The 12,771-nt window shown below is 37.1% G+C and overlaps 1 protein-coding gene and 1 long non-coding RNA gene across 5 annotated transcripts in view; one reads left to right on the top strand and one right to left on the bottom strand.

Moving 5' to 3' along the window:
• The window catches only part of LOC136263117 (uncharacterized), a 206,026-nt gene that overhangs the window by 20,643 nt on the left and 172,612 nt on the right, over nt 1–12,771 (bottom strand). The gene's annotated exons all lie outside the window — the stretch shown is intronic.
• The window catches only part of LOC136263035 (adhesion G protein-coupled receptor L4-like), a 71,236-nt gene that overhangs the window by 19,782 nt on the left and 38,683 nt on the right, over nt 1–12,771 (top strand). For 2 of the 3 annotated variants that reach the window (XM_066057487.1, XM_066057495.1), the window contains exons 5-10: nt 879–979; nt 1,337–1,444; nt 2,747–2,828; nt 2,964–3,239; nt 3,826–4,107; nt 11,964–12,065. In XM_066057487.1, the coding sequence (XP_065913559.1) occupies nt 879–979; nt 1,337–1,444; nt 2,747–2,828; nt 2,964–3,239; nt 3,826–4,107; nt 11,964–12,065 (951 nt within the window). Of the gene's footprint in view, nt 1–878; nt 980–1,336; nt 1,445–1,776; nt 1,796–2,746; nt 2,829–2,963; nt 3,240–3,825; nt 4,108–11,963; nt 12,066–12,771 lie in introns of those variants that run through there. The other variant, XM_066057502.1, reaches the window with a different exon arrangement.

Below are 12,771 nucleotides of genomic sequence, written 5' to 3'. Positions count from 1 at the left end.
TACTCTAATAGAGCAGTCACTAACCCTAATAGAACAGTCAGACTGTGTCTGCTCTATTAGAGTATCTTGATGTTTGGGCATAGTTTTTATGCTTGTATTTTCAGCTGCAGAAGAATATCCATTTGACTTTTACAATTCCAGGAATTACTCCAGGAATATTTGGGAATAATTTTGGGAGTAATAGGTGAATAAAAAAGAACTTCCAGAAAGAATAATAGGTAATTAATTTAAAAAGCATAATGTACTCAAACCTAGCAATTGACCTGCTAAAAATATTTCAAAATATTTTTGTTCAAATGCTTAACACAATATTTATGGTCAATCAAACTTCCACATACACTTCATATTCATATGGGGAAGCCACAATAGTGTGGTATCACTACAACCTTTTCCCAAACTTGTACTGGATCCAAACCGTATATGTCTGTTGTTGACACTTTTACTGTTACCACTAATCATCTGGTTGTCTGAAATGTTAATTCTCTTGAGAAAAAACTACTTTTCATTTTTACAGGATCCAGCTCAACTTGTATGTACTATAGACAAATGATGCCAATAAACATACGGTTGCAATAACTGGCTGTCTGTTTTTTTTTCTTATGAGAAAACCTCATTTGTACAGTAACATCAATTCTTCTTGTAATCGCATTAAATTGTGGTTTTTAATAGCAGGACCACCTTATTAATAAGGCCACTAAAGTTTGGGTCTTGTAGTTAATAACATTTCACTGTATCTACAATGTATTAATATGACTACTGATCAATGTGAATAATCCTTGGTCAAACATTCTGTTGGTTTGCATCAGTGTAAGACTTAGTTTTGTAGCTGTGTCCTGATGATCATGGTATCATAATTCTCATGTGTATTAATCACACAGGTCACTGTCCTTGTGCTAATTTTATGAATAATGCAATGAATTATGTCTGTATTGGACCAAGTATAACTCCATGTACCTTACAGTTTGATGGCAGTTATCAGGTAAATGGTTTTGTGTTGCTTACATAGTGCCATTAGACATGTATGTATGCAGTACAGTAGAAATGATCTTGGCATATCTGCATCCTTATGCAATGAATGTATTATGTGATTATCACTACTCCCTTAATCAAATACAACAGAAAACACTAGATTACTTACAAGTATTTAGTATGCTGTTTGAACGTGTGATCAGTTTGAAAATATTACACGAAAGCATAATAAGTAAATCACAGACTTATGCATTTGCGCACATTGTACATATAAAAATTTTTGCTTTCTTGAATGTACTGTATAATCATAATGTACTGTGTGCAGTATGCGTATATAGTGTAGAACACATTTAATCTAAATTAATAGTGTACAAGGCCAATGTATGCTGGTAATGGGGCACGGTGTGGACTAGATTCTGATAACAATGGCCAGCCTGATGTTCAATTGGACTGTATAGATGAAAGTTGTGAGCAGGTTAGACTATCTTCTTATTAACTGGAAGGGAATGACATTACTGTATGTAAGTAAAAATTGTATACAGTGGACCCTGGTTATCTCAACCTCAATGTTCTCACTCAGGTAATGGGAAAATTGTTCAGATAAGTGAATTGTTTGCATAACTGAAGACCATGCATTTGTATTATACAGAGCTATACAGCTGTACTCAGAATACTTTAATAGAACAGTCATTTCCAATTTTGGACAACTAGGGTACATGGATAAATGAGAGTCGGATAACTGAAGCTCTACTGTAATACAGAAAACAATCATTATGATTCCTTCAGTAGTTGGTTTAAAGACTCATTCCTGTGGTAAATCGTACAGGTATACCAGTTAGCCCTCATTGTTTCTTCCGTGACTCCCTATGCTGTTATAAGTTGTTAGAAGTATGTAAAAGTGTTGATGTGTCCATGTCCTACCATCCATGTATGAAGCTGGATTGAAAATCACAATTATAAATTATACTTGACTGTTGTATTAGGATGCACTAAGTGTTATATTAGGATGTTTCAATCTTGCTATTTGCAACAACGGAATCTTAGGTAAAGCTGACCCCCACAATAAACCACTAAGGAGTGCGGTCATGTGCTTAATTTGTGTGAAAAATTGACAGTCATAAATACAGTTATCCATCTTTCTTTATCTTAGTATATAGCATCACACGTTAGGTTTGTGTTAATTATGGCAGCATAATTTGGAGCATAAAAGGTTAGCAGAAGCATCAAGCATTATGCCAGCATAGTAAGAACGATTTTGTAGATGTTAATAGCCCAGAGGATAAAATGTAGTGGTAGCTTTGATATTGTGCAGTATCCAATGTCCTTTATACTGTGTTGAAGCCTGAGATTAAGAACTTTTGAGGACACTGAACCACTTTTGTTTTAGACACCCTGGGATTATCCTAAAGTGTCTTCATCAGCCTGTATAGAATTTTAATTTCAAAAAGTAATGTATAAGTGGAAATGCATACTCCTAGTTACATTTACAAGAACCATGGTCACCTATGAAATGTAACTGTTAGAACCGAATGTTTTGATAGTTACATATGTAGGTAATATACATATGTACGTACGTTCGTTCGTTCGTTCATATGTTCATACATACATTTGCTTTCAAATTCAGTGATTGTACTTTTCTTTCCAAAGTAGGAGTTCTATGCACAATTTATTGAATGGTATGAATGGCATGCATGTATTCATACTGTAATAAACAGACTGTTATAATTTATTATATTTAAAAGGACCGTTCGTATTATATGAATGTTGTTAATTTTAGCTGTATCAATGTCGAGACACTTATAATATGCATAACAGAGATATATGCTCACAACGAGGAAATACTCAAATTGAGCCTTCAGGTACATGTTATGTTTGCACGTATGTGTATTAGAAACATCAATATTATTTATATCAATTGTGATACCTCATAATATGACCGTACTGTACATTAATAAAACTGTGTATTATACTGCAATCTATTATGTCTTATACAGGCATCACAGTTGAAACATTATCTCATATCGTTGTGGTATTGCAAGGACAACAAGTTATGTTAGAATGTACACCTACACCTGGCTATTTACCTATAGAATGGAAGTTTAATGATGCAGAAATTGAAAGAGATGATGTTACCTTTTCCCCACTTGATCTTCAACGTACTTTAACTATTGATAGTGTAGAATATGATGACAGTGGAGAGTATACTTGCTTTGTGCCAGGGAACTTCATAGCACCAATTAACCAAACAATTACTCTAGATGTTTTGTCTGGTATGCTGTGCTGTATGTGTCTGTTCCTATGCATTTAAAAGTACACGTGTGTGTGTGTGTATCCATCCTATTACTTCCTGTACTATGTATTTTCATGGTAGCAGTGTAAAGAATAATATGTAAACCAACTACATGGTTCGCATAAGCAAACACATGACTAGATTTAATTTGCTGCAGTACATACAGAAGTAACAAATCACACAGGAGCAGTACTAAAATGTAACAACCAGGATATAATTTCAAATCTGTAGCATTTATCAAAGTAAACAAGGCTGGCGTACAGAGCTGCCTTGTTTAGGGTGTGTGATGACAGTAAGTGGATGAAAATAAGAGTATAGATTGTAAGAAGCAGTGACATGCATTGGTGGCTTTGTAAAACTACCCATTGCAAGCTTTATCTGTGTATATCATCCATTAGGGAGTGTCAGCATAGCTCCAAGTTATCTAGAACTCCAATACAAAGCCTGCCTGGTAAATATCGCTCCATTTAAAACTAAACCTGTTTGTGGTTTCAAGGTAATTGTCTAGTATAAATCTTCATAGTGTATGTATAATTTATTAGATTAGTGTCATGTTAATTTTATAGGTGCCCCAAGCATTATAGGATTATCTGCTTCCCAGCTAGTTGCTATAGAATCACAGCTCACTCTGATATGTAATGCTAGTGGTTTTCCTACACCTGCAGTAAAGTGGAGAATAAATGGAACAGTATACAATAGGGATTTTGTACACATGCAGTTGATTGATAAAATTGTCATTGAGACATTGACAGTTGATTCTGTGGCATGGAGTGATGCAGGATTCTATGAGTGTGTAGCCACAAACAGTCTGGGAGTTGTTGTTGGAAACACAACAATAAATGTTGAAGGTAATAGCTATAACCTAGATCATTTATGCCACTTACATATTAACAAGTACACAGAAAAATTTGGAATTTTCAACTAGAGTAGGAACCATAGCACATTGATAAAAAGTACTGAAACAAGTTGAAGTAGTGCACGATATTAGATCACAGTAAAACAATAAGAAGTGTTATATCCCTAATGTGCATTTCCATTATGGTATCTTGAGCACAGTGGGGATATAACACTTCTTATTGTTTTACTGCGATCTAATATCGTGCACTACTCCAACTTGCTTCAGTACTTTTTATCAATGTGCTATGGTCCCTACTGTAGTTGATAACTCCAAATTGTTCTGTGTACTTGTTTGTTAACTTTTTGTAAATAATTATTATGACTGGTGAACCCATGCATACCGAATCTGAAATGGTGCCGCGTGCCCCAGCTATATCAATTGTTGTCTGAAAAGTGAAGTGTCCATTATGCTTTGTTGGCAGCTATGTTCAACCCGTTACACAGCATTTCAGATCAAGAACTGTTCGAAAAGCACCCCTGCAATCCATACATATTGTGCTGCGGACCCCAGTTATATTAATTATCATCTGAAAAGTGTAGTATCCATTACGCTTCATTGTCTGCTATGTTCAACCCGTTACACAGCAGTACGAATCAAGAACCGTTCAAAAAGCACCTCTGCAATCAAAATAGCCACTACAGACGATTTCCATTACGAAGGGAAGCCATCATGTGCTACCACCAAATTGACACTTTTTGCTGTCAAAGATGAATGGGACACAAAGGAGGACACTGGTAAGTCCATGAAGAATGCATTGTACGTACTGCAGTATGCCAAAAGGCACCAGTTGGGCCGAAGCGACGCTGAACAGTGAAAAAATCAAGCCCGTAGCCTTAGCCGTTATCGACTTACGTCTGTCTGAAGGCATTAGTCGGTTACTCAGTCAGTCAGTCACTAGAAAACTCTGTTAAATAAATTATTTTTAAAATTCCGTACAACTTGTTGAAAGCGTTTTGGGTCAATCTGAAAGCTTGTTTGGGCTTAGTTTTACCCGACCAATATTGCCTCATCGTCGTTAGGGAAAATTGAGGTTGTTTTTTGGGTGATTTTATTTTGTGGGCCACGCCCACTCCTTTGTGGTCCTTACTATACACTACTATTGTAGTGTATGATAATGTAACGTACAATGTCACTTCTCTTACGCAGGTTCATGTTTATTGTTACAATATATACATGTGGCAAACATAATGTACATTTATATAAAGTTAGTGTCCACATGCACAGAACTGATGTGTTTCATGGTGGTGATTGTAAAGCTTCCTTGTCGATTCATCCAACTTTGGTTTGTGAATTCACCTATCAAAGGTGTAGGCATTTCAATTTCAGTGTAAACAAGCCATTGTGTGATTGCATTAAATGTACGTTTTTTTAGATCTATACATACTTGTATGGTGAATAGGGACCCGCCGATTATGCTGGGATAATAATGAGCATAATAGGTGCCTGAAAGCACTGAACATATTGCTAGCATAGTAGGCAGAACATGTGTGCATTACTGTAAATTCTTGCTTATCAAAATACATATCACAGAAAAAGATCGATATACTCTAATAGAACAGTTAAGACAATAATCAGGTAGCTGACTGTTCTATTACAGTATATTGATCTTTTTCTGTGACATGCATTTTGACAAGCAAGGATTTAGAGTGTGTGCTTCAGCAACTTACTGTTTTCCCAGAAAGTGCAAATTTACTAGAAAAATATGGAAACTGAGGTATAAATATTGAGCATTAATTTAAGGATAATAGGCAAAATTTTGAGCAGTGCATCATAGCATAATAGGTAAAATAATGAGCATAATTGGCGGGTCCCTAACGTTGAGTACTTACATCAGCTTCCCTTGACCACAAAATATGCTACAGTGTCTTGATTGCACAATGGCTTGTAATGTAATTATACATGCACATACATACTATCTAATCCAAAACAGCCAAGCTGTAAAAACAGTGTGCGGCCCTCAGAAAGGCTATGGTGAAAAAAGATGTGAAATCCAAGGTGGCGGCCAAGAAATGGCTGTGATGGTAGGTTAATGGTAAAAATTTTAATAATGACAATTCAGGTAAATTTTGTGAAGCGGCACAAAAATTCACCTGAATTGTCGTTATTAAAATTTTTACCATTAACCTACCATCACAGCCATTTCTTGGCCGCCACCTTGGATTTCACATCTTTTTTCACCATAGCCTTTCTGAGGGCCGCACACTGTTTTTACAGCTTGGCTGTTTTGGATTAGATTTCATTTCTTTTTGTATTTGTATACCCCAAAGCCGGCCTATGGCCAGCTTTGGGACTTTTTTAACCTATGTTTTTTTTCTTTACTACAGGAAGAAGAAAAGATGAAGTAGATGTACTTTAAATATTTTATCAGTAAATGTACAAATTATATATATAATACATATGGGACCGGATTTGCGAAAAGGGGCCTTCCATACACATCCAATTTGCCAACTTTGACAATTGATAACTTCAGAATGGAAAGAGCTATTGCCTTGAAATTTGGGCAGTGGTGATTTCTTTGCAGCTGAACTCTCCACATGATGATTTCTTTGTAGCTGAACTCTCTACAAGATAATTTCTTCTAGCTGATCTCTCTACAGGGAGATTTGTTTGTAGCTGAACTATCTACAAGGTAACTTCTTCTAGCTGATCTCTCTACAGGGTGATTTGTTCGTAGCTGAATTCTGTACAGGTGATTTGTTTGCAGCTGAGCTCTTTACAAAATGGTTTCTTTGTAGCTGAACTCTCTACAAAGTAACTTCTTCTAACTGATCTTTCTACAGCGTGATTTGTTTGTAGCTGAACTATCTACAATGTAATTTCTTCTAGCTGATCTCTCTACAGGGTGATTTGTTTGTAGCTGAATTCTGTACAGGTGATTTGTTTGCAGCTGAGCTCTTTACAGAATGGTTTCTTTGTAGCTGAACTCTCTACAAAGTAACTTCTTCTAACTGATCTTTCTACAGCGTGATTTGTTTGTAGCTGAACTATCTACAATGTAATTTCTTCTAGCTGATCTCTCTACAGGGTGATTTGTTTGTAGCTGAATTCTGTACAGGTGATTTGTTTGCAGCTGAGCTCTTTACAGAATGGTTTCTTTGTAGCTGAACTCTCTACAAAGTAACTTCTTCTAACTGATCTTTCTACAGCGTGATTTGTTTGTAGCTGAACTATCTACAAGGTAATTTCTTCTAGCTGATCTCTCTACAGGGTGATTTGTTTGTAGCTGAATTCTGTACAGGTGATTTGTTTGCAGCTGAGCTCTTTACAGAATGGTTTCTTTGTAGCTGAACTCTCTAAAAGGTAACTTCTTCTAACTGATCTCTCTATACAGGGCAATTTGTTTGTGGCAGAATTTTCTACAGGGTGATTTCTTTGCAGCTGAACTCTCTACATGGTGGTTTCTTTGTAGCTGAACTCTCTACAAGGTAACTTCTTCTAGCTGATCTCTCTACAGGGTGATTTGTTTGTAGCTGAACGATCTACAAGGTAACTTCTTCTAGCTGATCTCTCTACAGGGTGGTTTCTTTGTAGCTGAACTCTCTACAAGGTAACTTTTCTAGCTGATGTCTCTACAAGGTGGCTAGTTTGTAGCTGAACTCTCTACATGGTGGTTTCTTTGTAACTGAACTTTCTACAAGGTGACTTCTTCTAGCTGATTTTTCAATAGGGTGATTTGTTTGTAGCTTCACTCTCTACAAGGTAACTTCTTCTAGCTGATCTCTCTACAGGGAGATTTGTTTGTAGCTGAACTCTCTACAGGTGATTTGTTTGAAGCTGAACTTTCTAAATGATGGTTTCTTTGTAGCTGAACTCTCTACAAGTTAACTTCTTCTAGCTGATCTCTCTACAGGGTGATTTGTTTGTAGCTGAATTCTGTACAGGTGATTTGTTTGCAGCTGAGCTCTTTACAGAATGGTTTCTTTGTAGCTGAACTCTCTACAAGGTAACTTTTCTAGCTGATGTCTCTACAAGGTGGCTAGTTTGTAGCTGAACTCTCTACATGGTGGTTTCTTTGTAACTGAACTTTCTACAAGGTGACTTCTTCTAGCTGATTTTTCAATAGGGTGATTTGTTTGTAGCTTCACTCTCTACAAGGTAACTTCTTCTAGCTGATCTCTCTACAGGGAGATTTGTTTGTAGCTGAACTCTCTACAGGTGATTTGTTTGAAGCTGAACTTTCTAAATGATAGTTTCTTTGTAGCTGAACTCTCTACAAGTTAACTTCTTCTAGCTGATCTCTCATACAGGGTGATTTGTTTGCAGCTGAGCTCTTTACAGAATGGTTTCTTTGTAACTGAACTTTCTACAAGGTGACTTCTACAAGCTGATTTTTCAATAGGGTGATTTGTTTGTAGCTTCACTCTCTACAAGGTAATTTCTTCTAGCTGATCTCTCTACAGGGTGATTTGTTTGTAGCTGAATTCTGTACAGGTGATTTGTTTGCAGCTGAGCTCTTTACAGAATGGTTTCTTTGTAGCTGAACTCTCTAAAAGGTAACTTCTTCTAACTGATCTCTCTATACAGGGCAATTTGTTTGTGGCAGAATTTTCTACAGGGTGATTTCTTTGCAGCTGAACTCTCTACATGGTGGTTTCTTTGTAGCTGAACTCTCTACAAGGTAACTTCTTCTAGCTGATCTCTCTACAGGGTGATTTGTTTGTAGCTGAACGATCTACAAGGTAACTTCTTCTAGCTGATCTCTCTACAGGGTGGTTTCTTTGTAGCTGAACTCTCTAAAAGGTAACTTCATCTAACTGATCTTTCTACAGGGCAATTTGTTTGTGGCTGTATTTTCTACAGGGTGATTTGTTTGCAGCTGAACTCTCTACATGGTGGTTTCTTTGTAGCTGAACTCTCTACAAAGTAATTTCTTCTAGTTGATCTCTCTACAGGGTGATTTGTTTGTAGCTGAATTCTGTACAGGTGATTTGTTTGCAGCTGAGCTGTTTACAGAATGGTTTCTTTGTAGCTGAACTCTCTACAAGGTAACTTCTTCTAACTGATCTTTCTACAGGGCAATTTGTTCGTGGCAGAATTTTATACAGGGTGATTTCTTTGCAGCTGAACTCTCTACATGGTGGTTTCTTTGTAGCTGAACTCTCTACAAGGTAACTTCTTCTAGCTGATCTCTATACAGGGTGATTTGTTTGTAGCTGAACTCTCTACAAGTTAACTTCTTCTAGCTGATCTCTCTACATGGTGATTTGTTTGTAGCTGAATTCTATATAGGTGATTTGTTTGCAGCTGAGCTCTTTAAATAATGGTTTCTTTGTAGCTGAACTCTCTCAAGGTAACTTCTTCTAGCTGATGTCTTTACAGGGTCACTAGTTTGTAGCTGAATTCTCTACATGGTGGTTTCTTTGTAACTGAACTCTCTACAAGGTAACTTTTTCTAGCTCATCTTTCTACAGGGTGATTTATTTGTAGCTGAATTCTTTACAGGTGATTTGTTTGCAGCTGAGCTCTTTAAAGAATGGTTTCTTTGTAGCTGAACTATCTACAAGGTAACTTCTTCTAGCTGAAGTCTCTACAAGGTCACTGGTTTGTAGCTGAGCTCTCTACATGGTGGTTTTTTTGTAACTGAACTCTCTACAAGGTGACCTCTTCTAGCTGATCTTTCTACAGGGTGATTTGTTTGAAGCTGAACTCTCTACAAGGTAACTTCTTCTAGCTGATCTCTCTACAGGGAGATTTGTTTGTAGCTGAACTCTCTACATGATGGTTTCTTTGTAGCTGAACTCTCTACAAGATAACTTCTAGCTAATCTCTCTACAGGGAGATTTGTTTGTAGCTGATCTTTCTACAGGGTGATTTGTTTGAAGCTGAACTCTCTACAAGGTAACTTCTTCTAGCTGATCTCTCTACAGGGAGATTTGTTTGTAGCTGAACTCTCTACATGATGGTTTCTTTGTAGCTGAACTATCAACAAGGTAACTTCTTCTAGCTGATCTCTCTACAGGGTGATTTGTTTGTAGCTGAGCTCTTTACAGAATGGTTTCTATGTAGCTGAACTCTTTACAAGGTAACTTCTTCTAGCTGATGTCTCTACAGGGTCACTAGTTTGTAAATGAATTCTCTACATGGTGGTTTCTTTGTAACTGAACTCTCTACGAGGTAACTTCTTCTAGCTGATCTTTCTATAGGGTGACTTGTTTGTAAACGAATTCTCTACATGGTGGTTTCTTTGTATCTGAACTCTCTACATTGTGGTTTCTTTGTAGCTGAACTCTACAAGGTGATTTCTTCTAGCTGAATTATCTCTTTCTATAGTTGCATGAATTCCCTACAAGGTAACTTCTTCTAGCTGATCTCTCTACAGGGTGAATTGTTTGTGGCTGATCTCTCTACAGGGTGGCTTGTTTGTAGCTGATCTCTATACAGGTTACTTGTTTCTAGCTGATCTCTTGAATTCTCTTCGGGTGACTGCTCTATTAGGATGACTGCTCTATTAGGATGACTGCTCTATTAGAGTATCTCGATCTCACACTTGCTACACTAAGTTGGATTTCGTGTTATAACTCCGTGGTTTTAAGTCTGATTCTTCTACACCATTGAAGAGCCTTTCTAAGATGATAACTCCATCTGTACAGCGATTTTCAAAGCATTACCCCAAGCGGTTTACCTGGTAGGCGTGGCAAGCAGTCGTTTTTTATTAGCTAATCTCGATTGCGTAATTGTTACACACTGTTGGTTTTTTCGTTGTATCTTCCTGGTTTTTAGCTCGATTTCTTTCAAACCACAAAAGGTTTGAGGTTCAATAGTTAACCTATTCACCCACCGATTTTCAGCTTCTTCCCATACGCGGTTTACCCTGTAGGCGTGACAACATATTGGTGTTAATTTTCGTGAATAATCGCTCATAACTCTTTGCCTGTTTATCGTATTCCAGCCAAAGTTGGTACCGAGATGCGCCTTTATATCCCCCTTCTGTGTGCCAAATTTCAAGGCAATCGGATATGGCGTGCGAGTTTTATAGCAGTTTTTGTAAGTGTGCGACAAGAAAAAGAAAAATAAGAAGAAGAAGAAGAAGAAGAAGAAGAAGAAAAAAAAAACGAAGAAACTGAGCCAATTTTTGAAGTCGCATATCTCGGGAACGCGCGAAGCGATTTCGCTCAAATTTGGAATGTGGAGTGCTGCAGTTGGGGGGCATGTCCACAGCAAAAATCGTCTTGTTTCATCAAGGAAGCACAGAGCTACGGAGGTGCGAAAATTGCGTTTTCTTTCTTCCTGTCAATATACTCACGGGTGTTACGCGCCGGCTTCTTGGGCCGCACGACACACTACCGTGTGTCTTGATAATTGTATTAGTTCTACTGATCATGCAAACTTTGGTACAGTAGTGTATGGTTGAAATATCATTTGCTCTAATTTTTAAAGTAGACATGAGTCCACCACAGCTGGCCAAACATCAACAGTAGTTGGTTTGGGAAAACAATGTATATGCCATGCGTAAAGGACTGGTTGTCCCTGTTATCATTCACTGATGCTTACAGAATAAGTGCAAGGGCTACTAAAACATTCAACAGAAGCTACAAAACACTTAGAAAGTGATGCTAAAGGCGTATTTAATTGATTTCTCCATAAGGCAGTTATGACAGTGAGTGGGTTAATGCAAAATGCAGCTACATGTATTTGAAGTCAGTTTCTTTAATCCGTATCTGCCTGTACATGTAGGGATGCTAAATTGTGAGCCTTGTACAGAATTTTCACATTCAATAAGTTCTATGTAAAATTGTTTACTGAGATTCTTAGTACTTGGTTGTAATAGTCACCAGTTTAATCTATATGACTTGTAATGATTTGCAGATAAAAATTGTCCTGAAGAAGTTGATAGTGTTTGGGGCATTGAGTGGCAGAGAACTCTTTCTGGATCTCGATCAATGCAAAATTGTCCTGGCATGTCATCAGGTAGTCACATCATTAGTACATTAATTACATGTATGCATATGTATATTATGGTATTATGCAAGTTTACAATGGGTAGGGATCATAAAAATAATGAAACAAGGAAGGACATCACCACCAACACCTATAGTGGACATTTAATTCATACATCAGCCTGTCAACACTCAATAGTATAGCTATGGCTGAAGTAGAGATTAAATGTCCCCTAGTCTAGCTACATGTGTAAATGACCTCCCTTGTTTTATTGCTATTTGTTTGTTTGATCCCTATAAAATTTCTAATTTTTACTCACACTTTATTTGTAAAAATGTACTGGTTACCACATCAAATGAAAGAATGGCACTAAACACAAACTTGATTGTGTGACTGAATATGTGCCCCAATAATCAAAATTAATATTACTGAAATACAAAGTGGCCATTCCACTTCATGGTTAGCACCTCTACAATCAAACAAGTCACACTACACTACAAGACACTGAAACCATGATGTGTCACTGTGAATCAACATTTATGTGGTAGTGGAGAAAGAAATGGGACACAAAGAGTAATTTCATGATGCATGTGTTGTAGCTGCTGCAGTTAGTGTAAAGACATGTCTTAGGCCAAAGTGATGTTTTTAGCAGAGACGAACTCAAGCCCATAGCCTTAACCATAGGTCAGGCTATGGTTGATTGAAGGAATTAGTTATTTAGTCAGTTATATAGTAA

Source organism: Dysidea avara, chromosome 1 (genome assembly GCF_963678975.1).
Source record: "Dysidea avara chromosome 1, odDysAvar1.4, whole genome shotgun sequence".
Classification (NCBI taxonomy): Eukaryota; Metazoa; Porifera; class Demospongiae; order Dictyoceratida; family Dysideidae; genus Dysidea; species Dysidea avara.
This window is presented reverse-complemented; position numbering and strand designations above follow the sequence as displayed.